At 43.6% G+C, this 27,034-nt stretch overlaps 1 protein-coding gene across 1 annotated transcript in view; it reads left to right on the forward strand.

Annotated features, from left to right (window-relative positions):
• Positions 1-27,034, forward strand: part of plxnd1 (plexin D1) — an 89,042-nt gene that overhangs the window by 38,488 nt on the left and 23,520 nt on the right. Inside the window, exons 10-19 of the mRNA XM_077572064.1 lie at positions 578-667; positions 806-905; positions 2,535-2,692; positions 8,324-8,469; positions 15,355-15,460; positions 17,891-18,030; positions 18,282-18,461; positions 18,549-18,633; positions 19,412-19,729; positions 23,720-23,869. Coding sequence (XP_077428190.1) covers positions 578-667; positions 806-905; positions 2,535-2,692; positions 8,324-8,469; positions 15,355-15,460; positions 17,891-18,030; positions 18,282-18,461; positions 18,549-18,633; positions 19,412-19,729; positions 23,720-23,869 — 1,473 coding nt within the window. The remainder of the gene's footprint in view (positions 1-577; positions 668-805; positions 906-2,534; positions 2,693-8,323; positions 8,470-15,354; positions 15,461-17,890; positions 18,031-18,281; positions 18,462-18,548; positions 18,634-19,411; positions 19,730-23,719; positions 23,870-27,034) is intronic.

Consider the following 27,034-nt stretch of genomic DNA (forward strand, 5'->3'; position numbering starts at 1 on the left):
CAGGACCAATTACGGGCTGCTCGTCATCAAACTTGCTTGGAAGAAACTTTGCTTCAGGACGCTGCGGCGTGATGCCATAACGCCGGGCGTTTTTCAAAAATCATATTTCCAAATATATTGTTGTTCATATGCCAACGTTGTATATTGAAAGCGTTCGCCATCCATTTGTCAGCAAGTTGAGCATTAGGCTCTTCATTATTTCAGTCGTTTTGTTTGCGGTGGGCAGCACGGTGTACACGTGGTTAGCACATCTACATCACAGCTTTGAGGTTGCAGGTTCGAACCCGGGTTTGCATGTCTTCCCCATGCTTAGGTGGGTTTTCACCGGGTAACCTGTCTTCCTCCCACATTCCCAAAAATTACATGGGAACTTCATTTTAAAAAACAAACTAGTTCTTAGGTGCGAATGGTGATTTGTCTCTGTTTGTCCAACTGCGATTGGCTGGCGACCAATCCAGGGTGTAGCAACATGGCCGTGAGAAAATAGATGGATGGATATTTGGTGGTGTGCTTGACCACATGTTTCCAAAATTGCTTCTTGGCCGCTCTGCTTCAAGGTGAGTGCTTTTCATTCCAGGGGGAGGAGCTGGAGTGCGACTTTGGGACCGAGCAGCGCTACCAAGCCACGTGGCTGAACAGCTCAACTGTCAAGTGCAGTGGGGTGACAGTAAGTGCAGACATTTGCGCAACAAAAGCACTTTAGCTCTGGCCCGTTTTGGTTGATGTCACGTTGGTTGCAATGCGGATGTTGCTAACTGTTGCTAGCTGTTGCTAACGGTTGCTAACTGCCTTTGTGTCCGTGCAGTTGTCCACCAATCAGAAAAATCACATTTTCCAGCTGAACCTGAGGAGGAGAGGCCACCTCAGCGAGGGCACTTTTGTGGACAGCCCCCAGCCTATCAAAGGTAGGACAGCATGATCATCATTACCTTCTCAAAGAAAAACAACCTCTTCCTCAAGGAGGTTCAGCCTAATTACAGACTTTCAAGCTGCCGCCTCTGCTCCCATTTCACCTGGGCAAAAACAATGTGTGCTGAGATTGCACAATGTTTTTTTTGTGGTTATTTTTAACGGAAGAAAAATGTGTCTCGGCTCTCAGAGACAAACCGCATTAGGCTGCCATTCACTTATAATGATAGTACTTTGCGTATTACAACACATAATCTGACAAGCACTCATTTGCTGTCATTTCATGTTCAGCCGCTGCCTAATTACACATAATGATTGCCGTAAATAGATGTCATTGTGGAAAAGTGTCGAACCCTTTGGCGATCTTATAGAGTTGCAAGTCCACTTGGATCACCATGACAACAGAACCAGGATGTGAAGTTGTGTTGAATTTGGCGTGCCGTCAGTGCTGAAGTTACAAGCCAGGCCGTCCAGATGTGCGTCTCGCACACGGGCCGTGTGAAAGCACAGCTCAGGCCGGCCGGCGCCAGATTTTGTACGTTTTACTAACATGACGAGTCCACTGAGTCATCACAAGTCCAACAAAGACAACAAACAAACGCAACTTAATGGAACGCATGCAAACCTGATGTGGGACAATACAGCAGCTTTCTGAATGAAGGTTTGAGGGGAACACAAAGTGCATCAACAAACATACTAAAGCAATACAGTATACCATTGTTTGGTCCAATTAAGGGTGGCATGGCTCAGTGGTAGAGTAGTATTCTCCCGACACGGTGAGGTTGTGGGTTCGATCCCATGCCACTGTGACCACTTCGAAGTATCCTTGAGCAAGATACTAAACCCCCATTTGCTCCTGTTGCTGCGTCATCAGTAGGTGAATCAGTAGTCAAATATAAAACGCTTTGAGGGCCTTGTAAGAAGCACTTGTAAAATGAAGTAGCATTTAAAAGCTCTGATGTGATTGGGACTTGTCACGTAGATCCTCTCTGGCAGGAAATTCATATTCATAAATTCAACTTTAAAGTCACCCGTGATTAATATATTATCTTTTGGGGTCACCAAGTCTGCAACAAATTTAGAAAATTCATCTGCCAGCATAAGGGCCAGCGGGACGACAGCTCAAACGGCAAACGGTGCTACAGATTGCATAGCGACAACCTCAAATGTTTTCAAGTCATTGTAGAGAACTTCTTGAGAAGACGCGGAACATGTGAACTCACAAGGTTTTGGAGGTGATGTCTCATTTAATGGCAAAAATCTCATTTGGTTTTAACCAAAGTCTCGCCAAGCCCAGTAAATTAAAAAAATCTGAAAATGAGATCAGATCATTAACAGATCGCATTTTCGATTTTCATTCAAGCTGGCTGATCGATGCTGTTATAGTATTCCTAGTCATATTCATAAGAATACATCTTGGAGAGCCCTTGTTGTGTTTGTGTAATGGCCTGGTGCGAGACAAATACTGGTAGATCGAGTATTTGCCGACTTCCGGGAACGAAAGGCATGTCGTCGCTTAGACGAACCGTTGAAGAACTTATCACGCGCTTCCTCTCGCATCTTACTCTCACCATAGGATGAAAAGAGAAATTTGACATGTAAGCCTTGATGTACCTTCCTTCCAGTGGAGGTGTACAACTGCGGCGTGGGCAGCGCCGACTGCTCGCAGTGCTGGGGTCGCGAAGACCAGGGCCACCTTTGCGGCTGGTGTGAAAACAGCTGCCGACTGAGGGACGACTGTCAGCCCATCAAACATCAATGTCCGGCGCCGGAGATCCTCAAGGTAAGATCACGCTCGACTACAAACGCTAGCATTCAAGGACCCCTTTGTTGGCCCCGGGCCAGACGATGACGTCACGTAAGAGTCCGTCACGGGCTACCGTCCGGTGTCAGCTGCTCAAACAATGTTTGGAGGGCTTTCATCAATGAAGCGTCTGATGGTGCTAACGCTCCGATTGGCCGCTGTCCCTGGGGGAGGTTTTGCATTCACTCAGCAGAGCGCCTTCTACATCTGTGACCCCAGTTTGGACAAGCGGCGTGAGGTTGTTTGTGTAGGAAAGAATTCAAACGCTTCATATGGATCCTGATGTATCGTGGCTGCTTTTGTTCCGTATACGGATTATGGCACCCGTACAGTCGTTATCATTGGCAAGAGCTTTGGCAGTAATATTTGACTGTGTAACAGAGAAATACATGCTGCTGCGCCGTTTAGATTCCAGGCCAAGGCTGGTTCCGAACCTGGATGGAAAAAAAAAACGTGTGTTGTGTCATGAAGGGCATCATGCGTAAATTAAAAAAAAAAGTGCCAAGCAAACACGCAAGTGATAAAAGCTGTAATGTTATCTCATGTGTTACTCTGCGATTCCAACTTTGGCCAGAGCGCAATCAAAAACAGCTGGCCAATGACAACGCATGACGGGCAATTTACAGACACCTTTCAGTATAGTTGTTGATGTTGACATTTTTGGCAAGGTGGACTAGTGGATAGCACATCCGCTTCACAGTACTAAGGTTGGTAGTTAGAATCCGGGCTCCAGGCTTCCTGTGTTGCTTGCCATTCTCATGTGGCTTTTCTACGGGTACTCCGTGTCACGGTGCCGAGTTGACTCTGTCACGAGTGCGGAGTGGAGGACCCAAATGCAGGGAGGCAGGAGAACCACGGCAGGAATGCAGGTTATACTGAACATAATTTATTTTACAAAAACACTAACAGGGGTACTGGTTAGCTTTAAATAAACAAAGATCTGAAAAGATCCGAAATCAAAGTAACAAACAGAACACCCACAAGGACTGACCAAAACCAGGGAACTAAATACACACACACTAACGAGACAACAAGACACACCTGGGGCAAGACACAAGTGGCTGAGGGCACGGATTGGTCGAGAACGAGGAAGGGCAGGACTACACTCAGAACCAATGGAGACACACAACCAAAACCAGAACCCAAACATGACAGAACCCCTCCCTCAAGGGACGGATCCCAGACGTCCCAAACAAAAGTCAAACATGGCAGTGAGACCAATGGAGACACACAACCAAAACCAGAAGCCAAACATGACACTCCGGCTTTTCCTCCCACGTGTCAAAAACGTCTTCATTAGCGAAGACTGAATTGTCCTGAGGCAGGAATATGAGTGTGAGGAGTGCTCCTTTGATATGTACCCCAATGCTGCCATTGGCTGACAACCGGCTCAACCAAGACCCAAGTAAGCAAAAGGAAATAGAAAATGGATGGCTGAATAGAAGCTAGCAAGGCTAAAATGGTGCTCATGCTTGCAACATTTTGCTTTTCAATCATAGTCACATCTCATTCATCTGCCTGCTGTTGTCTCCAACTGACTTCTTACTACACCATTCGAATTGATCGCCATGCCAAAGGTTTGACGCACGCAGCAGCAGTAACTGAGGTGGGGGCGGGTCTTAGCGAAAGGCGAATTAAGGTCGACTTGTTGAGCTTATTTGCATCATCCTTTTGTTTAAGCGTGTTTAGAGCTAACCTGTTTTGTGACATTATCGTACACTCTCGCGGCCCCAGCGGGCCATCAGGGTAGCACGAGACCCAATCGGGCTCAACTTCCTGTAGATAAAAGCCAGTGCGGCCCAGGAGAATCAGCTTGCTGAACAGACACACACACACACACATCAGTGTGTTGTACTAAGCATGTCGAAGCGTTTGTGAGCGTCCCTCATCCTTTAGCTGTCAGCGTAGTGTGATTAACAGGATGATGCCACGCTAACTTAAGTGCACGGCTTCTGCGACCCAAGTTAGCTGCGCTTAGTCCTTTGGCGTGGGCAGGCCGTTGTTGCAAGGCTCTTTCTATTTCTCCACTCACACTCGCCGACTGAAAAGCGATTGCCCCTGGAGAGGGGAAGGGATGGCCGCCCGCGTGATGCAACGCGTTGGCATCCGCCTTTCACACACATTGCAGTCGTTCGCATTTGCAAAGGCGGGATTTGCTTTGCTTCAACGCGTTTCTTCGTTTGATACTTTATTTCGGTGGGATGTCCTCCAGCCAAAGGAATATTGTTACAGTGGTGCCTTGAGATACAAGTGAATTTTTTTGATAGCTGCACTCGTATCTCAAAACATGTGTTCCGCTAATCGGCTTTCTTCATTGAAATGAATGCTAATGCAATTTTAAAAATCGTTTCTAAAATGTTTTTCGAAAAAAATACTCTCAGTAGTACTGTTCTGTGTAAAAACACGCAGTCCTAACATTTTCATGAACACATAACCCGAACATGGAAAATATGACGAGCTAATGTATTGTCCTTGCTTCTTTTGTGGTGTTCATTGGCGATTAGCAAACCAAATTGATGGTGCATTAGCGCCACCTAATGATGTTGTCCTTCCACTGCAAGGAAACCAATGTGAATTGTTGGCTGGATCTTGTGAAGTGTGCTGCCACTATCTAGTGGTGAGGGTCCGAAACTCACTTGTATCTCAAATTTACTCATATCTCAAGACAAAAGATTGGTCAAGTGATGGCTCATAGCTCGAAAAACCTCAAGGCACCATATTGTGTGTGTATATTTAGATGTTGCCACCCACTCGTATCTCAAGGCACATAATGCGATGTTTGTATTTTAAAAATGGCGGACCACTTTTCATCATTGTGTGCTGCCGCATGTTGCTAGGCAGAAGACGTTAATACTCGCTCTACTGTACGTGATGGCTTCCTATGATGTTTCCAAAATGGGGGAAAAGCTTCTTGAGAAGCAAGAAGAAGCGGAGGAAAGTCATCAAATGGTGTGAGATAAGTTTCATTATACACACAAAAACCTTGCACCAAAAACTACGAACTGAAGCGCCATCTGCTGGATCTAGTGGGGCACTGCCGAACTTGCCCAGTCTTGCGGGTTGTCGACTGTTTAAAAGAAGTCTTTAGAAAATTTTACGTCGGCATCCAAAACAGGAAGCGCCAAAGATAGTTTACGTGCGACATTCAACTGGAATCAGTCTGGCGAGTGAGGGTGGAGAATCGAAGCGTCCCGCGGAGTCGGAATGCTTTCCTGTTTTTGTCCTCTTTGATTTGCAAGGCGGAAGCGCACAAGAAGGCTTCAACAATCTCTACAAAGAAAATGCGATCAAGGTTGCAGCCGTGTGAACAATGCGTTCCAATGCAAAGAAAACAATGCAGTCATCAATTGTGAGCTGGGGAAGGGTGGGGGGGGGGGGGGGTTGTCGTCACATTTCTAGCGTGTGATCTCCAAGGAGGCCTGCCGGAGGCTGAGCTGTAAATCAAACCTCACAGTCGTGTAAGAGGTGCAAATGAAGAGCTCGCCAGCTGACGTTGACGTCTGCGCTCGTAGCCGTGATAATAAACGACTGTATGTACTTTCTGCCGAGCTCTTTAGGGGGCCGGCTGCCCCCGGTGTGCCATGTTGAGAGCGTTTCATCTTAATGTGCGGCGTGGGCGCCACATGTGTACGAAGGAATGTGTTTTTTAAACGTGAACGGCGTGTACGAGTATGTGGTGAAGGTAACAACCGGGTGGCCTCACAGGCAGGCTTGCTGTAATCGAAACCACAAAAACACTACAATCATTTCCTGCCTTGTAGTGGCTGTCAAATAAAAACGCGTGGTTGTGTTTTGGCACCGCAGTACAAGACAAGACCCTCAGTTAATGACTGGAGCGTGTGCTGTCACTCTTGGATGCGTCAGATCATCAGGATGCCCGAGCGTTTCTTGCCCTCTCGCCGACACGAGAGCTGTTTTCGTTCTCGGTTGCCAAGCTAATAACACGGAGGTGTCACGCTGACCGCAACTCAGCCAGGGGCAAAAAAATAAAACAACAACAACATAACATTGGCAAGATCACGGGTTTCTTTCTCGTCTGAGAGTCTGAGATGCTATATTTTCGTCTCCTTCCGCTGTGAAGGAAGGTGAAGGCGAGGGCTCGACGGACGTGTGAGAGTGTGAACAAGAGCAGACATGAATGGCTGCCATTAATTCTCCGCGCGCTCGCCACCGTCAGCATTCACCGCGCTCTCCACACTGCGTTCCCCAAATTGCCTTTGCACTCACGCACCCTCTCCGCCGCGCTCTCCACCGCCGCCTCTCTCGCCCCTCGCTGCCCGTCTCTCTTGTGGGAGCTGAAGGGGGCTCTTAAAGCTGCTCTTTATTTGCATGTTGTGGAGAGGATTCCAGGATGATGAAAAGGCTCACACGGTTAAGAGCCGCCATTGGATGCATGCGTGCGTGTTGTGCGTGAATACCTAAATCAGGGATGGGCGGCTTAAATGCTAGAGGGAGGGGGTCACAATTTGTCACGAGTGCTACTGAGGAGGCCGCATAGGAATATACACTCCTGAACCAGATGGATGACAAAAATGCTATTTTAGACATGGACAAAATACATGCATATGTGTAAGATATGTGCTCTTAACATATTTCATATTTCATAATACATTTCTCAAAAACACCACTATCCTAACTCGACAAAGGATTTGAAGCAAACAACAAAATAAGCACATATCGGATCTCACCCCTTCACGGTGCATAAAAATGAACGTTGAAGGACGGCAAAAAAAATTGCAAACCAACAAGAAATGCAAGAACTAATTTTGTGTGTTGGAATATTATTGAGATCTTTGTCCTGCATATCATTCCAAATCTGCAGAAAATGATTTGGCCTATTCATATTGTAATAAAGGGCAGTGTAAGTGCAACTAAGCCATGTCATTTCATTTTTCATTCCATTTATATGGGCAACAAATGTAGTTGTAACACGTTTGGGTTAACATAAGAAAAAAATGCGAGGACCCCCCCCCCCACACACACACACACACAAAAAAAACACCCTACCCTAGGTCCGTTTTTAAGAGCAGTCACAGCAGATAGGAAACAAATGCAAAAACAATGATTCAGAAAGTTATTCATTCCGCAATATGTTTTTAATAGACTTTTTAAATGATCTTGAGGAACGTTTTACCAGGTGAAGAGGAAGATGTAATGTATGTTATTTTAAATTGGTGGTCCCTGATTGGGGCGGGAGCTGAAGAGCTGTTCGTGTGAGATAGCTGTGAATTTGATTATTTGCGGTAAAGAATTGTTTAAAAAAGGAAAGGGAGTGTTCTGTTCAATGAAGCAAATACAAATTGAGCAACTTTGAGCAATTTGTTGTGAATGGTGGGTGATAATACAACTTAAAACTACAGTTTCACTCATGAATTTGCATATTGTGTGTTTAAAAAATATATATATATTATTATTATTTTGCACAGGTTATGGAAACGATATACTTTCGTTTTGGGGTTTGCTTTTTAAAAGGTCCACCGGTTGCTCATCCCTGACCTAGATGGTGGGCCCTTTCAACAAACTCCTGTTCTCAACACTTAGACCAGAAACTTGGTCAGCATCAGTCATCCTTCTCGTTTGTAATCTCATTTGTCAATCTGCCTCTTTCAGATCTTCCCACTGAGGGGTCCAGTGGACGGAGGCACTCGCCTGACGGTGCAAGGCAAGAACCTGGGCCGCAGTGCTGAAGCAGTCAAAGTGTCCATTGGAGAGGTACCATGTCAACTCCTGCCTGAGGTCTACACCGTCTCTGTTGAGTAAGTATCACGTAAAGCGGGTCACTGGCGCTGTTGTGGTCGAGACAATTGCTGTTATTGTGAGGTTTTAAACTTGGAGGGAATGTAGGTTTAGTTCTTGTTGTGGACTACAGCAGGTTTTTTAGTGCTTCTTGACCTGCTCAATAGGTCAAGGGCCTTGAGATGGTGAATCGGCGCTAGAGAAATAAAACTGGCTGGACAAATTTGCATCTGATCTACGTATCAGTGCCAACTGTTGGAGAAAATGATCTTTTCCTCCGCGTGTTCGTTTTCTTTCGGGTAGTGAGAATTTGGTTATCCGAATGCAGGCTGGAGATCGATGAACAGGTGCTTCGAAGCTTTTATTTCTACAGAATATTCCGGGCACAAGTGAGTTCCAGACAATGGCTGCGGCCTCTCACAAGTGCGAAGATTACAGTGGACTTACAACATTCTTATACTATCTTGAAGGGCGGTACCACAAAGCCCCCAGCAAACAGCCCACCCGGAGTTCACCGGACATGAGATACTTTAAAGAAATCATACTAACACATTGACTTCAACCACAGACAAATAGTCTATTGTTGTGGAAATAGAGGAGGTCCTCCAGACATGCCGGCAGCTAGCAGAAATCGCGACAACACTCACAAAGACACATCCACAGATGAAAGTTCTTCTGAGGAAATAAGGAAATCAAAACAGTTATGACTAAATCTGGGCAGAAGACCCTCTTCAAAACCTATTTTCAAAACTGTTTAAATGCACACAAGATGATATGTCCAATAGCTTGTTGTCACATTAACCCACCCTGCTGTCTGGCAGGTAGGCAGTCAGGCACTTGGGCAGGCGGTGATGCGACAGTGGCTGAGAAGTCTGCTTTGAAAATGCTGACACGTCAGCAATCAACGTCACCTGGAAAGCAAAGAGGAGACGAGAGAAGGCTGAGGTCTGACATAGCATTCACCTGGACTGTCCTCATTCATTTCGGCCGGCAGAAGAAGCTGCACTGGTGGTGAACCAAGAGCGAATGAGAGCTGCATTAAATGAAAAAAAAAGTCTCAGCCACAGGTAGTCATAGTCAGCCGGCGGGCCACGTGTACCTAATCTTGCGTCCTGTGAATGCGGTTTAGGCATATTTATTTTTTATCAACCGTTCACAACTATTTGTATGCGGCACGCTTCTCACTTGAAATGACTCCATAGCTGAGGGGATTATCGCGTCGTAACCATGGCGACAGCAGGGCCGGCCGTCACAACACAGCCGGGTGGAAGTCAGCAACTTTTTTTGCAAATCCATTCAAACTTCCCGGAGCAGCTCAAATGGAAACGTTTATCTGGTCGCGCTCCGGTGAAGCCCGTCATTGCATTCAAAGCGGGTGTGGCCGTGACCCGCGATTCAAACCTGTCACTCCGTCAGCCCGCGACCTGGTTGCGAAACTCGCAGCAATGAGCTCATCTTGTTTTTCATTGTGATGACAGCAATGTATATCCGCCGCAAATCACAACATGTCCGATGTGGTCAGCACATCGCACACGCCGGCTGCTTGATGTGATTGGATGTGATCCCGTGTCATCATGCGCATTCATTTCAAGTCTTTACGTTCATTCCTACCTGTCAAGCATGAAATTACGTAGCCAAGTCAAGTTTTGGGAGCTGCCTATCAGGAGCGAGTTGTTCAGATTTGGGTCCTACGGTGACGTCTTTGTCGGGATTGTTTACATCAGTGGTTCACAACCTTTTTTTTTTTGTGACGTACCACCTGTGAAATGCTTTTTAAGATAAGTACCTCCTAACCAGCGCGAAGCATTTCTGATTGGGTGGGAAAAAAACAATAACTTAAAATCGAGTGATGTACCATCATTGTCGGATTTGTTTTAACTTTGGAACTCTCTTTGTATTTATGTGTTCTCTTGAACTATTTTGAATTAAAAAGATATAACTAAAAAAAGAAATAAAGAATTACTTATATATAAATAACGATTTGCGCACATGGAAATTATTATCAACATTAAGTGTCCTCTGAGCTCATAGTAAAGCTCTCAAAAATAAATAATTAACTGAATTTTAAATTAAGTTTTCAAGTGATTGACAGGTGATTCTAGGTGGCATATGACAAGTTAGGTTGAACCATTCTGGTATAGGAGAGATGCTGGGTTTTAGGACATTCAAATTGAATACCCTGAATATAAAATTAATTGTATGAACTTATATTTTTCTGAAATATTTACATATACTTTTGAAATATATTTTATGCAGGAATAGGATATTATTGTGTAAATTGCTGTTGTTGTTTTTTTTGGTTTATCTTACTAGATTGATATCAAAGCATTTAAATCAATATAGAATTGAATGGCAACATATATGGTGGACCAAAACTGCCAAAATAAAAAAATAAATGACTTAAAGTGAAAATAAAAACAGATATAAAAAAAATATATAATTAATTTTATGAACTTATATTTTTCTGAAATATTTACATATACTTTTGAAATATATTTTATGCAGAAATAGGATATTATTGTGTAAATTGTTTTTCTTTTGTTTATCTTACTGAATTGATATCAAAGGATTTAAATCAATATAGAATTGAATGCCAATATATATGGAGGACCAAAACTGCCAAAATTAAAAATAAATAAATAAATGACTAAAAGTGAAAATAAAAACGGATATAAAAAAATATAATTCGAAAATTAAATCTAAAAAAATCAATATAAATGGAAATAAAAACAACAAAATATGTATATACATAAATAAATCCATTAGCAGTAGGCAAGGTACACATACATTTTTATTTAATTTTTTTATTAGATTTTTTATATCCGTTTTTATTTTCACTTTAAGTCATTTATTTATTTATTTAGTAATTTCTTTCTTTATTTAGTCCTTTATTTATTTAAAATTTTAGCAGTTTTGGTCCATACTGCCAGGACAAAATGTTATTCAAATGAGGGGGCGGTCCTAAGCGTCTCTTGGGTTGGACTCCGCCGTTGCAAACTGCCTTTCATTGGTCGAGTGAACGGGTGGGCGAACAAGGAAGTCTCGCGCACTTGCATGGAGAGCTCCGGCAATGGACGACTATCTGGTCCACTGTCACCTCGACTTGCTGTCGAGCAACTCAAGTCATGTTTTTTTATTATATTTTTCATGTCAGTTTTTATTTTCACTTTTATTTATTTAGAATTTTGGCAGTTTTGGTCCTCCATAAACAGTCTCGAAATGGAATGGTAAGGTCCGTTGAGGCCAGAGTTCACAAGTGAGTGCTAAAACGAAACACACACACACACTTGCAAGGCAAGCTGTCAACATTTGATTGCTTTCCGTCTTTGAGGGGAATCACGCTGTGCAGTTAGTCAGAAGCCATCGGCCAAATACACGCACACACACATGATTGTTAATCAGCCTCGCCATCCACTCAAGGGAAATGACCAGAGACATCTTCTCAACTCTAGTCAAACATGGCCTGCTCAACATGTGGGCTGGCGCAGGAATGCGGCTCAGGGGTCACAGTCCCGCCCACCCGCTTCTCTTAGGAGTCTACGTGTCCTTTGACTCACATTGTCGGACATGATCGACACGCTCAGCATGCACGCGCACACAAACAGCATGTTGCCTCAAAGCGCCAGCTAACATTTGGTCAGGGAGTTTTCTTCAAGCGGATCGTTGTGTTTGTCCAAGAAACAGATGAGCTACATTCGATCTTTCCCGTCGTCAAGTTTTAGCCCCGAAAAACCTGCGCAGGCTTGCGTGTGCGTCCCCTTCATCGTGTTTGTGTCACGACATGAAAGGATGCGGCAGCCCGTGACTGGCCGTCTAATTTGAATAGGAGATCGTTACACGCGTGTGAAATGACGCTCTTGTAATTCATACGTGCAACAACTGAAGGCTGTCGGCGCAGGTTGGCTTCAGTCAGCAAATTTGAGGAATGATTTATGTGCGTGCGTGTGCGTGTGTTTTCTTTCTCATGCTTCTTAGGTTCCTGTTTGGGGGAAGTTCAAAACAAAGTTTCATTTTTATGATTTGAGTTGGAGAAACTTAAAGCTTGACATTAAAGAGATGTAAAAAAAAAAAAAAAAAAAAGATGGCAAGCTGAACAAAAGAATGGACCAAATTTGTCCTCACAGCAGAAACAAAAGCACCCGAGAGCGTCCAAACCACCGCCAAGACCAGAGAAAAATGCACGATGGTGGCGGACGAATTGCTAACATGCTGTTTGAGGGCGACTGCGCTCCAGATCACAAAGCAAAACCCATAAAAGCCCTCGGAGGCGGTAAACCAGCAGGGCGTCTTCGCTTGTCGGGTCCAACATCAGTCAACTCTGACCTCGCACATGCTCGTCTGACTGAATGGCGGAACCCCGAGAAGAAAGGAAAGTCTTACAGCTGCAAAAATATGGATCATTGTCTGTCTTTTGCTGTTGAGGATCCTGAACTCTTGAGACCCAACATCCCTCCAAAACCCCTCTCAGGTTTCAATCTAAAAAAAAAAAACTGATTTGTTCTGCTTGTTGCTTTCGCAAGCCTGTATTAGGGTTGGCAGTTTGTTGTTCTCTTTCCTTTTCACGTCGCTTCGGAAATAATCACAGATGAGGTGGGAAAAAAAACAGCATCTTCTTGTTAGCGCATTTGATTAGCATATAAGCTAATGTCCTTTCTTTCCGGCTCTAATATGGGGGCGTTGTGGGTTCGATCACAGGGAATTGTGACCATGTGGAAGTATCCTTGAGCAAGACACTGAACCCGCACCCCAGTTGCTCCTGATGTTTCGCCATCATTTGATGAATGAGTAGTCAAAATGTAAAGCGCTTGTAAAGTGGAAAAGCGCTAAATGAGGTACTATTGAGCAGTAATTGTGGGCCCAAAATGGCAGAAGAGAGTCGCTGTACTCCAGGTGCGAGCGCTCTAATCAACATGGGCAGCACGACCTCACGCAAGCTCATCCCACCGTCTGTCTTGTCGCACCTCTCCCACATACAGCGCAGCGCCGCCGCATACTGTATGTACTGTAAATTCTTCTGTCAATCATGCGCCCGCACTCTCCAAAGCGCTGCAGCACCGAGCGGCGGACTCAATATGAATCTACCAAAGGCTTGTGAGTAGAACAATCTAAATGATTGCTCAGGAAAACAGATGTGGGAGCTGATCTACTCTACCTTGCGTCTCGGCAAATCGGGCAAAATTGCCACGCAGCCCATTTTCAGAGTTGTGGGAGGAGCGGATACAAATATATTGGTTGAACACGTGCATTTGATTCATAAATGCTGAGACGAATTGCTGTAGCGGATTTTGAGTCACTTTTGAAATGCATGCCAGAAAACGACAGTAATCAATTTTGCAGCATTGAAAGGTCGCCTTCTTGCCACAAGTCGCAAGAAGGAGTCATGCCATATCGCATCGTCATTAGTGCACGACATTCACTGATGTGTGATGTGTCCACTGCATGCCGAGCCGAGATATCCTATTGGCCCTTGAATGCACTGAACTAGGGGTGTGAATTGCGTAGTACCTTTCGCTTCGTATCACGATTCATAGGTCACGGTTCGATTCGATACCGATTAATCCCGATACAAATCTATAAATTGATTATTGCGATTTTTTATTTTTTTTTTACTCAAATTTAGAAAATGCTAATCCGTATACTTGTACATGTACACTGTAAGATTTGTACGAAAATGTATTTGTTTATCTGAAACTTTAGGCTTATAACTGAGCCACTTTATTTAACAAACAATCTGTTGCAATCCGTTTCATATTTGAATAGCATTGAAATAAAATATTAAGGCTTAATGTTCCATTAATATAACATTCGTCCATGCTTAACGTGTGAAGCCTAACCCTAAGTAAGACGTTTTGTTGAATATTCCCATAAAAAGTTGATGTTTAAAAATCGCATATCGAATCGATTCGTGAATTGCGCGCTGTAATATCGCGATATATTGCCGAATCGATTTTTTTTAACACCCCTTCGCTGAACCAATTGCAAGACAGCTTTTTCATGTTGGAAAAAAAATAACTTGGTATCGATACGGTATCGGGGGCCCAAAAAAACGGTATCGGATAACACTAATCGTCACGCTCTTAAAATAATTCAATTTTCAAAAAGTAATTTTTTTTGCTTTTTTTTTTTTTGCCTAAATCATCTCCTCATGATGCAAATGATTCAATTTTTTGTGTTTCCTGAAAAATCTGAAAAAATGACAGGCGATTATTTTAAAAAGGTGTCAATTTGACCTTTCAACTCTTTTTAGCCGTGAAGTTTTTCATAAAAATGTCACACAGGATTCAGTTCACACTCAGTCGGGATGAGTCCAATGGAAAGAAATTGAACATTTATGCCCTCGCTGGCTTCCTTCAAATTACTTCTGTCATACGTTTCTTTTCTGGACCTGCAATGTGTTGGTTTGCCTTCTCCACTTATGCTTCCGATTCCATCGCTTCCATCTTGATTTTGCGTTTGCGCTGCTCTCTGCCATTTCAATTTAGCAGCCACTATTTGGGAAAACAGGAGCAGCTTCATTTAAGGTGGTGCAGTTTTTGTCGGGTGACCCCCCCCCCCCCCCCCACACTGTTTGCTCGCTGCTCCCGGGCGTTTGATATGCCGTGAATATGAGATGTCCCTGGTGATAAAACACACGGCTTAATGACGGCCAGAAGGCTGGCAAACGAGCCTCCCGTGCGGCGCGACACATCTGGTCGGAGGTGCTGTGACCTTTAGCTCTCATAATATCGTCAGGCTTATTGGATTTCCCATGCAAATGTGATACGTTTTGACGAATGAGTTCATAACCTCCGTGCTCGGAGATTCATCGAGTCTGCCTGGTCCTGTTTCCTGTATCGTCCTCTCATTGTTTTGACGCCGATTATTAAAAAGGCTCAAGATCGGCCCATGTTTTGTGATTTACGCAGGCTGGTGTGTGTCACCGGGAGGTCTCCGCTTGACGGGACGGACGTGGTCCAAGTGGACGTGGATCAGAGCGGGACGGGGACGTCAAAGGAGAGCTTCTGGTATCTGGTGAGTTTTCTCGCCGTGCCGGCTTCCGCATTCTTCCCCTCGCTCTCGTTTCCCACTAACCTACCGGGAGGGTCTGAGTGTTAACAGATGCGCTTTATGGCTCCGAAGAATGCGAGAGTGTGGGAATCTTCAAACGTTGATGGGAGCGGCAAACCCGGCACCGTTGTCATTCTGCGCCGACTGCCAGTAAAAACAAATCACGTCCCGCCGCCTGTGTTAATTGACCTCGGCCCACGCGGGGGCTCCCATTAGATGAAGACTTTGCAGGAGTGGAAAAAGCCATAAAAGCCGCTTGTGTCATCTTATTTACAAGCAAAGCGTTTTTAATATTCAGTGAGGCTGAAGAAGTCCATCACACCAGCGGCTTGTAGGGTCCGATAAATCAGCGCCACTTGATATGTAAGGACAAAGGGAATGTTTCGCTCCGACCGACTGCAGGCTGGTGAAGGGAAAGCAAAATCGTTTTGGAGACAGGATATTTGTCTCTATCTCTTTGGTCAGACCTCAGGAAGGAAACATCTGCCTCCTTCCAGCCGCCCAAACGCACAATAGGTCTCCTCCGTCCACACGCTGAGGAAGTCGATCCTGTCAGCCAGGATGAGAGCTTTTGCCCGCGGGCCGAGTTCACCCAGGGGGTAGAAGCTTTTCGAATCGCAAACGCGGATATTCATCTTGGCCCGCCCCGCACCTTATGCCAGTGTGCATTTTCACGCGCATGTGCGAGAACAGTAGCGACGGCTTTCTGCCACCTTCAGAGAGCCGCTGCTGCAGTCAGCAGCCGTCTCGGGCCGATGTGAGAAAACGAGCTATTTAAGCCCCGAGCTTGAGGAAAAGTTGCCTTTTTGTTGTCAGCATCAGGAAACAGCGCACACAGTGAAAGATGTTTTGCTTTTTCAAGCTTTCGGGAAAGATGATGTTAGCTGGCCAAAAAGCAGATTTAGGACTTAAACGTGACTGCGCACCAAGCACATTTATTGACACACCCAAATGAAAATGTTCAAAACAAACTTTTTGTCTTATCATTTCCTGGTGAAGGGATTCCGTCATTCGGCCATATTTTACTTTCAACATTTCAATCCTCAGCACATCAATAAAAAACTCAATCTGCTTTTCGTTCGGCACGTTTGTCCTCCTTGCGTCTGTTTAGCATCAAGCGACAAGCGGCACGTTTAGCAAGGTTATTTTAGTTAACGAAAACTAACAAAATAACTCAAACAAAAATTCAAAAAACATTTTCGTTAAATAAAAACGAAATTGCTGAAAAAAAAACTGAAAACTACATTTTACATTTACAAGACTATAACTTATATATTGGCAAAAATGTCCTTTGTTTTAGTTTTTGGTAATTAATTTAATACATGAGCGTTTAGCGTCGTTTTTAAATGTGTTTAAGTATATTTATTTCGAAATTAACCGGAATGAAGACGTTTGAAAGTGTTTCACACAGAAGTGATGTCATCTAGCAGCAGCCAATAGAAAAGCACCTTCAGATGACGTCGCTCCAAGGCGACAATTTTGCGTGCTTGACATTTGGCTCCAATGGCTCGGCTCGCCTGCTTTTTCATTTAACTCAGCCAAAATGCAACGCTAGGTAGAAAAAAAAAGTATTACTTTTTTCATTTTACCATGGTGTTTATTAAATATTACACACAAGTAATGCAGTTTTTAAAAATGAAAATTAATGCTGAAATTTACAAAAGAGTATTACATTCCTCCTCCTGTTTTTCTGACAAATTTTTGGGGGTGGAGCTTTGTTTTTTTGTGTGTATTTTTATGTTTTTCAGATTTTTTTTTTCTGTTTAACTGCATTTTTTACTGTCGTAAAAAATATATAAATCCCGAAAAATGGGGGGAAATTTTTCAGAAAAACAAAAGAAAAAATTACTCAGAGTTCTGTTTTTCTGAATATTTTTTTTTAAAAATTTTTTAAAACACATTTTCCCCCTGTTTTTCTGATTTTTTCCCCGTTTTTCTGAAGTGTTTTTTTTTTCAGAATCCCCCTCTCAGTTTTTCAGATTTTTTTTATGACAGAAAAAAGTACAGTATTCAGTAAAACAGAACAAATATTCAGAAAAACAGAACATTTTAAATCAAATTATACAAAAAACAAAACACCCTCAAAAATAAGTCAGCAAAAAAATTTTTTTTCAAGTGGACGCAATATGCTTCCAAAAACTAAACAAAAACCCAGCATTTTTTAAACAACTAAAACTAACAAAACTGCCCTGAAAACAAATTAAATTTAAGAAACCGAAACTCAAAACGAAATAAAAAATAACTAAAATGAAAATCACAAAACAATAATAACCCTGCTGCTTAGGATTTAAAATGGGTTTGAAGTTTTTGGACAGGAAGGGGTCAAGGTTGACAACCTCTGACCAGAAAGCGAATGACCCTCAGACCAAAGCGCTTCTTGTTCTTTGCGTTCAGGTCCCAAAGATGGTCTCCATGGAGCCAAGGAAAGGCTCCCGTGCCGGAGGAACCAAAGTGACCATCATTGGGGAACACCTGGGAATCGGTTCACAGGTTCGAGTCCTGGTCAACAACACGCTGGAATGTGTCATCTCATTGTGAGTAATCGTTCTGCAGTCGGCAAGAAACGCTTCGGTCCTCCCGGCCGTCCATAAAAGATACTGCACTCACATTTATCTTCTTACTTGATGAATTCGGGCTTTGTACGGCGCCGCTCCTAACTGAGCGTCTTTGTATCCCAAGAACCGCCAAGCGGGAACAGATATTGGGAATGAAAACATTTCCAAGACTAAAAAAATGTGATGGATTGGGGACGGCGATTAATTGAAGTCCGTATCCGGTCTTTCAGGCAAACAGATGACACCATTGAGTGCACCATGCCCGCAGCCCTGCAGCCGAGCAGCGAGTCGGTGCCAGTGTGTGTCCACTTTGAGGACGGCTCGTGCCAGAGCGAGCGACTGAGCGCCACGTACACGTACGAGAAGAACCCCACCATCAGCTCCATCAAGCCCGACAAGAGCTTCCTCAGGTGGGTCAAATGTCACATGACGCTCCCGGTTTAGTCAAGTACGACTTGACGTGTGTGTGTGATTGTGTGTGTGTGTGTGTGTTGCAGCGGTGGAAGGACCATCACAGTGGTGGGCCACGGATTCGATCTGGTGCAGAGTGCCGCCATGCAGGTGCCGGGAATTGGACAAGCTGTGAGTCGTCGTCATAGATTTCACTTATTGTGGGGGGGTCGTATCCTATGGAGGACCAAAACCAAAAAAAATGACTAAAAGTGACAATTAAAAACGGATATAGAAAAATATAATTTGAAAATTAAATCCCAAAAAATTTATATAAATGGAATATATATATATAAAAAATTTTAATTTTTATTTTTACTTTCTGTCCTTTATTTATTTATTTAGTCATTTATTGATTTTTAATTTTGGTCCATACTGCCAGGGCGAAATGTTATTCAAATAAGGGGGCGGTCCCAAGCGTGTCTTGGGTTGGACTCCGCAGTTGCAAACTACCGTTCAATGGTCGAAAAGAGCGGGTGGGCGAACAAGGAAGTCTCGCCGGCTTGCATTGGACCAAAACTGCCAAAATAAGAAAATAAAAACAGATCTAAAAAATATAATTCAAAAATTAAATGAGAAAAAAAAGTTTGGCAGGATTCTCACTTTTTTTTCACTTTAAAGTGAGAAATCTGAGAATAAAGTGAGAAACTTTTTTTTTTCTCTTCACTGCCCCTAATCCGTATTTGTTTTTTTGTTGTTTTTATTTCCATTTATATATATAATTTTTTTTTATTCATTTTTCAAATTATATTTTTTTATATCCGTTTTTATTTTTCACTTTTAGTCATTTATTTATTCATTTATTTATTTTGGATTTTGGCAGTTTTGGTCCTCCATAGTATCCACCCTGCAACGAGGGCTGTTGACTCGCACACGTCACTTCCTGTTCTGATGGTGTGTTTCTTTCCAGCTGTGCGCAGTTGTTTCACCCTCCATGATCACATGTCCGTCGCCGCCCTCCCCTGAATCCCAGCCCACCTCGGTGCAGTTCTACCTGAATGGGGTCCTCTACGCGGGTGACCGCTCCTCCCTCTCTGATACTGAAACCGAGGGGGAGGGGGCGGGGGAGGAGGAGGAGGAGGAAGAGGAGGAGGAAGAGGAGGATGGAGAGGAGCTGCGTAAAGGTCACTTCCAGCTGGAATACTTCGAGGATCCTCAGTTCTTCACGGCCAACAAGGAGAAGTTGATTAAACATCACCCGGGAGAGCAGCTGACGCTCATCATCAACGTGAGTCACGTGACTGCAAACATTCACACGTCATCGAAATCAAATTCGGGAGGATTCATAAAGGCACAAGCTTAACGCAGTATTTTGGAACATTTGAGCGTGAAAATGGCACTTTCATGTTTTTTGAAGGTGTTATTTTAAGGTGCAATTTTGGGGTCTCCATGTCTCTGAAGTCTCATTATAAATGGAGACACAATTCAAGTGCTTGCCACAGTTTCACATCCAGAGTTGCAAACACATTTTAAGGTTTAATGATGAAATTGTTGGCTTTTGGAGTTAAAAGCATAGAAGAATATCATAAAAATAAATATATTTAAAAATGGTATCCAAGCCATCACGCATGTTACACCAAGTTCTGACCCGGTGCCGCAAATTGCAATCTGTAAGCATTTTGTGTTAGTCTGCAAAAATGCACACACATTCAAAAGTTTGTTTTCTAGTAAAGATAGACCGATTATCGGCCGGGCCGATTATTGGTGCCAATATTTGCCATTTTGACCATTTTAACTTGTCGCAAAGACATTTCGAACATATGCAGACAATTTTTGACTGTCTGCGAAGATCTTTGAAACCTTTTTACGAACCCTGACGAAAACCCCACATTATTTGCATGCATTTGTCGCTCAGTGAGATACAGGGAACTTTTCATTCATAGATATATTGAAATTTACACTTTATAAAAAAAATTAGACTGACGCTGGAAGTTTACATTTTTGGAAACTTTATTTACATTAGTAAACTTTTAGTTGCTTAGTTTTTAATTTAGCTTAACACTTAGTGAGGACCCTGGAAGCTTCCTGCAGTTTTTGTTAGAATTTTTAAGCAAAGCTGTCAATTCCTTTATATGTTTAAAATCCCTCCATCCATCCATCCATTTGCTACCACTTATCCGGGGTCGGGTTGCAGGAGCAGCAGCTTTAGTAGGGAAGCCCAGACTTCCCTCTCCCCAGCCACTTCGACCAGCTATTCCAACGGGATCCCAAGGCGTTCCCATGCCAGCCGGCAGACATAGTCTCTCCATCGTGTCCTGGGCCTCCCGCCGGTGGGACATGCTCGGAACACCTCTTCAGGGAGGCATCCGAACCAGATGCCCGAGCCACCTCAACTGGCTCCTCTCAACGTGGAGAGTAGTAGCGGCTTGGCTAGCCGGTACCAGTCAGCTGCCTCTGGAGTCCCACAGGCCAAAAAGGCCCGATAGGACTTGACGGCATAACTTACTGCTGGTGTCCACCGGCGGGTTCGAGGGTTGACTTTATTTGAACGCAGTGCTAATGTTCAAACGGTACAATGATGTAGTGGATTACAGTAATCTGCTTTTTAGGAATGTTTGTCATTGCCGCCGCTACTCGGAGAGCCACATTTTTTTGACGTGATACTTGCTCTCTTTTAGATGTGAGTGAAGTTGGGTAAGAAAAGCGAGTGAGTGGCTATTTTGTGTTTGGAAGTCAAACGCACTCAAGGCGGCCTCCCCGGAAACGGGCGTTGTGTGGGGGATGGGCTCTCACGAACCTGCGCCGCCGAGTACCTGTCAGGACGGATCCATCCATCCGTCCGGCCAGAGGGCTTCCCGCTTCAACGCCGCGTGACGCCGCATGACACCGCGTGCTAACGGCGCCGTGTGAGGCCCACGCTGGGCCGCTGGGCCGCTTCCCCTTCACGTTAGCTAGCCGGCGTGCGCGTCAATGACTTGTCTTGTTTCCTGTTTTATTTTAAGACTTGCGCTTGACCTGAAGGCAGAAAAGAGGCTGGAAAGAAGGAAGGACAGGCTTTGTTTATTAGGAGCGAGGTTGACAAGCAGTGTTGAAAATAAGGAGCTTGGGAGCTTTGGGACATGCCTCGGGTTCGTCTTTTTTGGACCAAGCGTCAGTTGCTGGTGTGGCTTGTGCACATTTTTTACAAGATGCGGCAACATATTTTTTTCATCATGGCGTGATGTTTTTCGTGTGGGCATGTGTGTGTGTGTGTGCTGGGAAGCGTTTGTTGACAGAGACCTGGGAGGTGGCATCCTGCACTGGCGACAGGCGAGGCCTTGAGGGTGCAATCAAAGCAAGGAAGCACATTCACCATAAACACACACACACTTCCTCACTTTTGTGAGGGGGGGAAAAAGTGGGGATTGCGCTGGCATCCAAATCGGCTCTCACTTTCTTCCCTCGTTGCGCTCGCCAAGTTGATTGCTGCGAAATGTGGAATGAGAAGAGGATCCTTCAAATGCAAACAGTAACACAATCAAAGTTGCCACTCGGCCGCGGGAAAAACAACTTGTGACGTTTACTTGGATTTTCACTTTCCTGATCGGCTCATTTAACGCAAGATGATGACATTTATATGTCAGCACTTTGGACTCACGGGAACTGAATGACTGAGGAACAGAAAAGCCTTCTGCAGTCTGTTCATGCAAATTTATGTGAAGGCAAAAATAATAGTAATCATAATATTATCAACGCATCACCCTTCAAACAGTGGTCATGTGCTTCCTGTTGTGGATTTATTGCCCAATGTTGCTCTGTTTGTGTTTGTTGTCCGCACAATGATGGCAGCCATCTTTTTCTGATCATGACTCAGCGAGAAGTTGAAAGTGGTTAGTTAGGTCATCTGACATTGACAGTTGTCTGATAAAAATCTCGAGATATGATTTCAACTGTTTGGAACTATCTTGACCGCTAATTTGGAAATGTTGGATTGTTCTCTTTGCTGCTGCTGAGTGCTGACGTGTTTGTTTATTTTTTGACCGGATTTACTGCATTTCCATTTCCAAGGAACTGCACCCAAATGCTTCTGCATTTGGCTTGACTTATTCCTCAAGAAAAGTGCTCTGTAAGACTTGCTTCTCGCTGCGTCAACATGAAGAACAGCTCTATTATTAGCAGGATTACACAAAAACTTGAAGCTATTCGAGTTCCTCTGGGGTGGATTAGACCCTGGCTGCCGTGTAGCGCCCAAGTTGAGAAAGCTGACAGTCACTTCACCACAGCACCCTATGAGTCACATGAATCATGCACTTTTGTCATATTAAACATGATCTAAACTTTATGAATGAAATCCACCGAAATCGCGTTACACTACCTGCACCACAACATAGACCTGTTTTCACCTTGTCTAAAGTAGGGATAGGCTGATAATCAGCGCCGATATTGGACATTTTCACAAATATTGGTATCTGCCTTTTAAAAAAATCTGATGCCCGATAAAAAGTCAACCTAAAACCATTTTAATCTCAGGGAACTATTTGTTTACATTTTCAGTTCACTTTATAAGAGGGTTAGCAGCATAGCCCTGTGAATTTTCTGAACCATTTGCAACATCAAAAACACAACGGAGCTGTTGTAACAAAATAAAAAAAAAAAATAAAAAAAAAAAAATAAAAAAATTAAAAATTAAAAATTAAAAATTAAAAATTAAAAATTAAAAATTAAAAATTAAAAATTAAAAATAAAATAAAAAATGTGATGATGATGATGATGCGCACAGCAGCCATCTTGTTGCACTACTGTGTTTCTCTGTTTTTATTTAACTATAGGCTACATAAATATTTTTGATGACACATATTTATATATGTGTGATGATGTGTATTGCCGCTGGTAACGCTGTGAATTTCTCCACTGTGGGATAAATAAAGGTCGAGAGTCTAGTCTACTTTGTGCCACCAAATCGTCAGGTGTGTGATAAAAATATCGTCCTTCCGGGTTTTTGTGATGTTTGATGAATGATGCATTTGGCAGGAGGAAGAGTGACGTGTCGCTCTGTTGCTTTTTCCAACCGACGTGGCCGGTAAAGGGCCTGAGAAAGTTATTTTGGCCAATGGCCGATTTGTTTGTCTAGTCTCAGCCGTCGTGTCAGTTAGCGGGACAGTTTGCCGCTTTAAGCTGAACTTCCGTTTCAACCGAAAATGACGCCCGGCGGCTTCCTGTGCGCGACGGCCGTGTTATCGCTCGGCGTTGAGGCTCCCTGTCGACCACTGACGACTGTTTGTGTTTCTTCCCGTGGCAGAAAGGGCCCAACAAGCTGGAGCTGATGCCGGACGAATACTCGGTGATGATCGGCCCGTACCCGTGCAACATCAGCTTCCACAACGACCAACTTTTCCACTGCACCATCAGCGGCCTGTTGAACTCCCACGAGAACGAGATGCCCGTCACCGTAAGTATGCCAGCCGGCGTGCACGCTGCACCAAATATAGCGCCGGCTGATGGAAGGAGGTCGAGAGAAGTTTGTAAACAAATAGAAATTGCCCATTTCAAGCAGAACCCTGATTATTTTCAATGAGCTCGGCCATTTTCTGTTCTCATTCCGGGTGTTTTGTTTGGCTGCCGTGATCGGAATCCTGACATCACACGTACTTTCGAGCATTCTCATGCTAAGCAGAATGTTCTGTGAGCAGTTGAGGAAAGCCTGAATGACGATTTGAGCCTTTTTCACTCTCGCCGTAGTTTGAATGTGTGAATGCGTGTCAGTCGAAAAGGAGAAGAATTTCTTCAAAGCCAGATGGAACGACGGCAGTGCACTCTAATAACAGTTGGGTCAAAACAAAAATAACCCAAATGGGGTCAGACTCAAGAGTGAACCGACCCTTTTGAGTTATTCAACCCAAAAAGTTGGGTCAAATGCATAACCCACAAAACAACCCAAAATATTGGATTTCTTTGTGTGTTATTGTTTAATTATGAGTTGGGCCAAATTAAATTGATAAACCAAAAAGCAACCCAACTTTTGTGGTGTTGCTTTGTGGGTTATTAACTTGACCCAACTTTTTTGTGTTAATTAAATAACCCAATTGAATTGAGTCTAAAATGACCCAACTCAACTTTTTGAGCTATTTAATCCAAAAAGTTGGGTCAAATAAAATCATTAACCCCCAAAGTGACCCAGTGTTTTGGAGTTGTTTGTGGGTTTATTCATTTCACGCAACATTTTTGGTTAATTGAATAACCCAATTGAATTGGGCCAAAACGATAGAACTTCTTTGAGCTATTTAACTTAAAAAGTTGGGTCAACTTAAATTAATAACCCACAATCAACCTATTTTTTTGGAGTTGTTTGTGGGTTATTTATTTGATCCAAATTTTGGGGTTAATTGAATTACCCCAAAAGTTCGGTTTGTCCCTTTTTAATCCAAATTGGGTTATTTTTGACCCAACTGTTTTCAGAGTGATGTCAATTCAGACATGGTTGTTAATGTGATGGGCTTTTGTGTTGCTTGGATGAAAAGCACGGACATCCTCGTCAAACAGAAAGTGATCAACTTTTGTGCACCAGCACTTTGTTCGTTTTCAAAGCAAGTTGGGCTTTCGCTGCCGAGTGCCTGCTCACCCTAATCCGGAGGCCTGCGCCTCACTTGGAAAGCAAACTGGCCAACTGTCACCTGGCTCGCAAGAACCCACCAAGTCATTTTGCACGCTTGGCTTGCCGTTTATCTCCTTAAATCTTCATCACGCCGCCATTTTTAGCCCAATAATTTGTCAGTGCGTTTGCCGTTGTTGCTTTTACTCGCATCACTATTTTGAGGTCTTCGTCACGATGGCGCCGAATCCTTTGCCGTTGGTGATAAAAGCGGACATTTTCGGTCCCGGCTGTTTGCGTTGCTCTGTTCGGGCTCCGTTTCTATGGGGAAGTCTTCATCAATATTTAAACAAGAGCCAGAACGTGAGTGCTTTGCTAAAATAGCTCCGAAACAAATGTCAGCCTGTCGCCAAAGTGCTGCCTGCTGCAAAAAACATTTGCCTTTTTTTGTGTGCCCAGAAATAGAAATATTTGTTTTGGGCTGCGCAAGCGCCACTGTGTGTTTTTACGACATTGTCTGAGAATAAACACTTGCGGTTAGCAAAGTGAGCTCTGGGGTCAAACGAAGGCCGCGGCACGTCCAACGTGGCTGACATTCAACACGCCACGCGCGTTCGCGTCCGTTGTGTCCGCACACTTGAATGCGTGCGTGTCTGACTTTTAGAACGCTCGTTCTATTTTTGCGAGGCCGCATTTAGCTTGGAGTATTTCTACATTTTCCCCTCCGTTGCACTCAGTGGGAAGGGACGCATGAAGGCGCTCCCTCGCGGTCGCCAGGACTTCCCGGAGCGATGAGAAAACGGGCGCAAAGAGGATTTTCTGTGAGCGTTTCAGGCTTTTTCTTTTTTTATGAATGTTGCAATTGGCTGAGAATGGGAAAGGAAGTGGTGGGGGGGGGAAACTGCTGACTGGTCACAAGGCAGAAGTGGAAGTCCTTTTCTTGTCACATCTGGGTTAGTGTGAGTCATGTGACTCCAAGCGGCGAGGCCATTTGTCAAGTCTGCGCTCGTTCATTTGTCCTATATGCACCTGCGTGCGCCCTAACGACCGCATGCATCTTCACATTGGCAGAAACATTCCTAAAATGTGGATTCAGCATGCCTTGAAACATATAAAAAAAAAAAAAAGTGTTTTGTTGAGGGTTTGGTATAAAATGTCTTGTGCTTCAAAACAAGACTTTGATGACAACTTTTATTTATCTTATTTTGTGTTTGTTTCTGCCAACACGTTTCCCCGCAGCGACAGAAAGTTGATATTGTTCTGCAGTCATGACAAACAACTGATTAGAAAAAAAACACACACAACCCTTAATTGAATGTGACACTTTTGTCATTCTGTCTGGAGAGGAGGAAAGGAAGAAAGAAAAGTCGCAGCAGCGGACGCCACAATGCGAATTTGAAGCAAGCTGTGATCAAACGCGCCCCCTCCAGAATTCCACCTCAGTGATTTGAATGTCGTCCGTGAAAGATGAATGGCGTCGGGCGTATCGCTGAAACAGAGACGGCTTGTGGACGCCACGTTAGTTTTGGACGGAAATCTGCCTGCTTGCCTGCAATTGCTTTGATGCTGCGCTTGCTCGCCGCTTCATGCTCGCGTGACAAACCACAAAAACATTTCCTGTTTGGCCTTAAGATCTCGCCAACATTTTATACACCAAGCAGATGACGCATTAGGCATTTGAACAACTTTACAAGAGTCCCAAAATGATCTTTTCTGATTTTCTCTTCTTTTTGACTAATAACATTTTGTAATCGTAATTAATGGCATGACTTCAATAGTTAACTCACGATTAATCGCAAATTTTACATCTGTTCTTAATGTACAATAAAATGTACAATGAAATATATTTTTTAGGGGTGTCAGGCAATTAAAATTTTTAATTGTAGTTAATTGCATGACTTCAATAGTTAACTCACGATTAATCACAAATTTTATATCTGTTGTGCAATAAAGAAAATTTTAACTTCCATACTCTCGTTAACAGAAAAGTGGAAATAATGTTAAACTCATTTGGCTGCATCTTTC

This window comes from Vanacampus margaritifer, chromosome 1 (assembly GCF_051991255.1).
Source record: "Vanacampus margaritifer isolate UIUO_Vmar chromosome 1, RoL_Vmar_1.0, whole genome shotgun sequence".
Lineage (NCBI taxonomy): Eukaryota > Metazoa > Chordata > Actinopteri > Syngnathiformes > Syngnathidae > Vanacampus > Vanacampus margaritifer.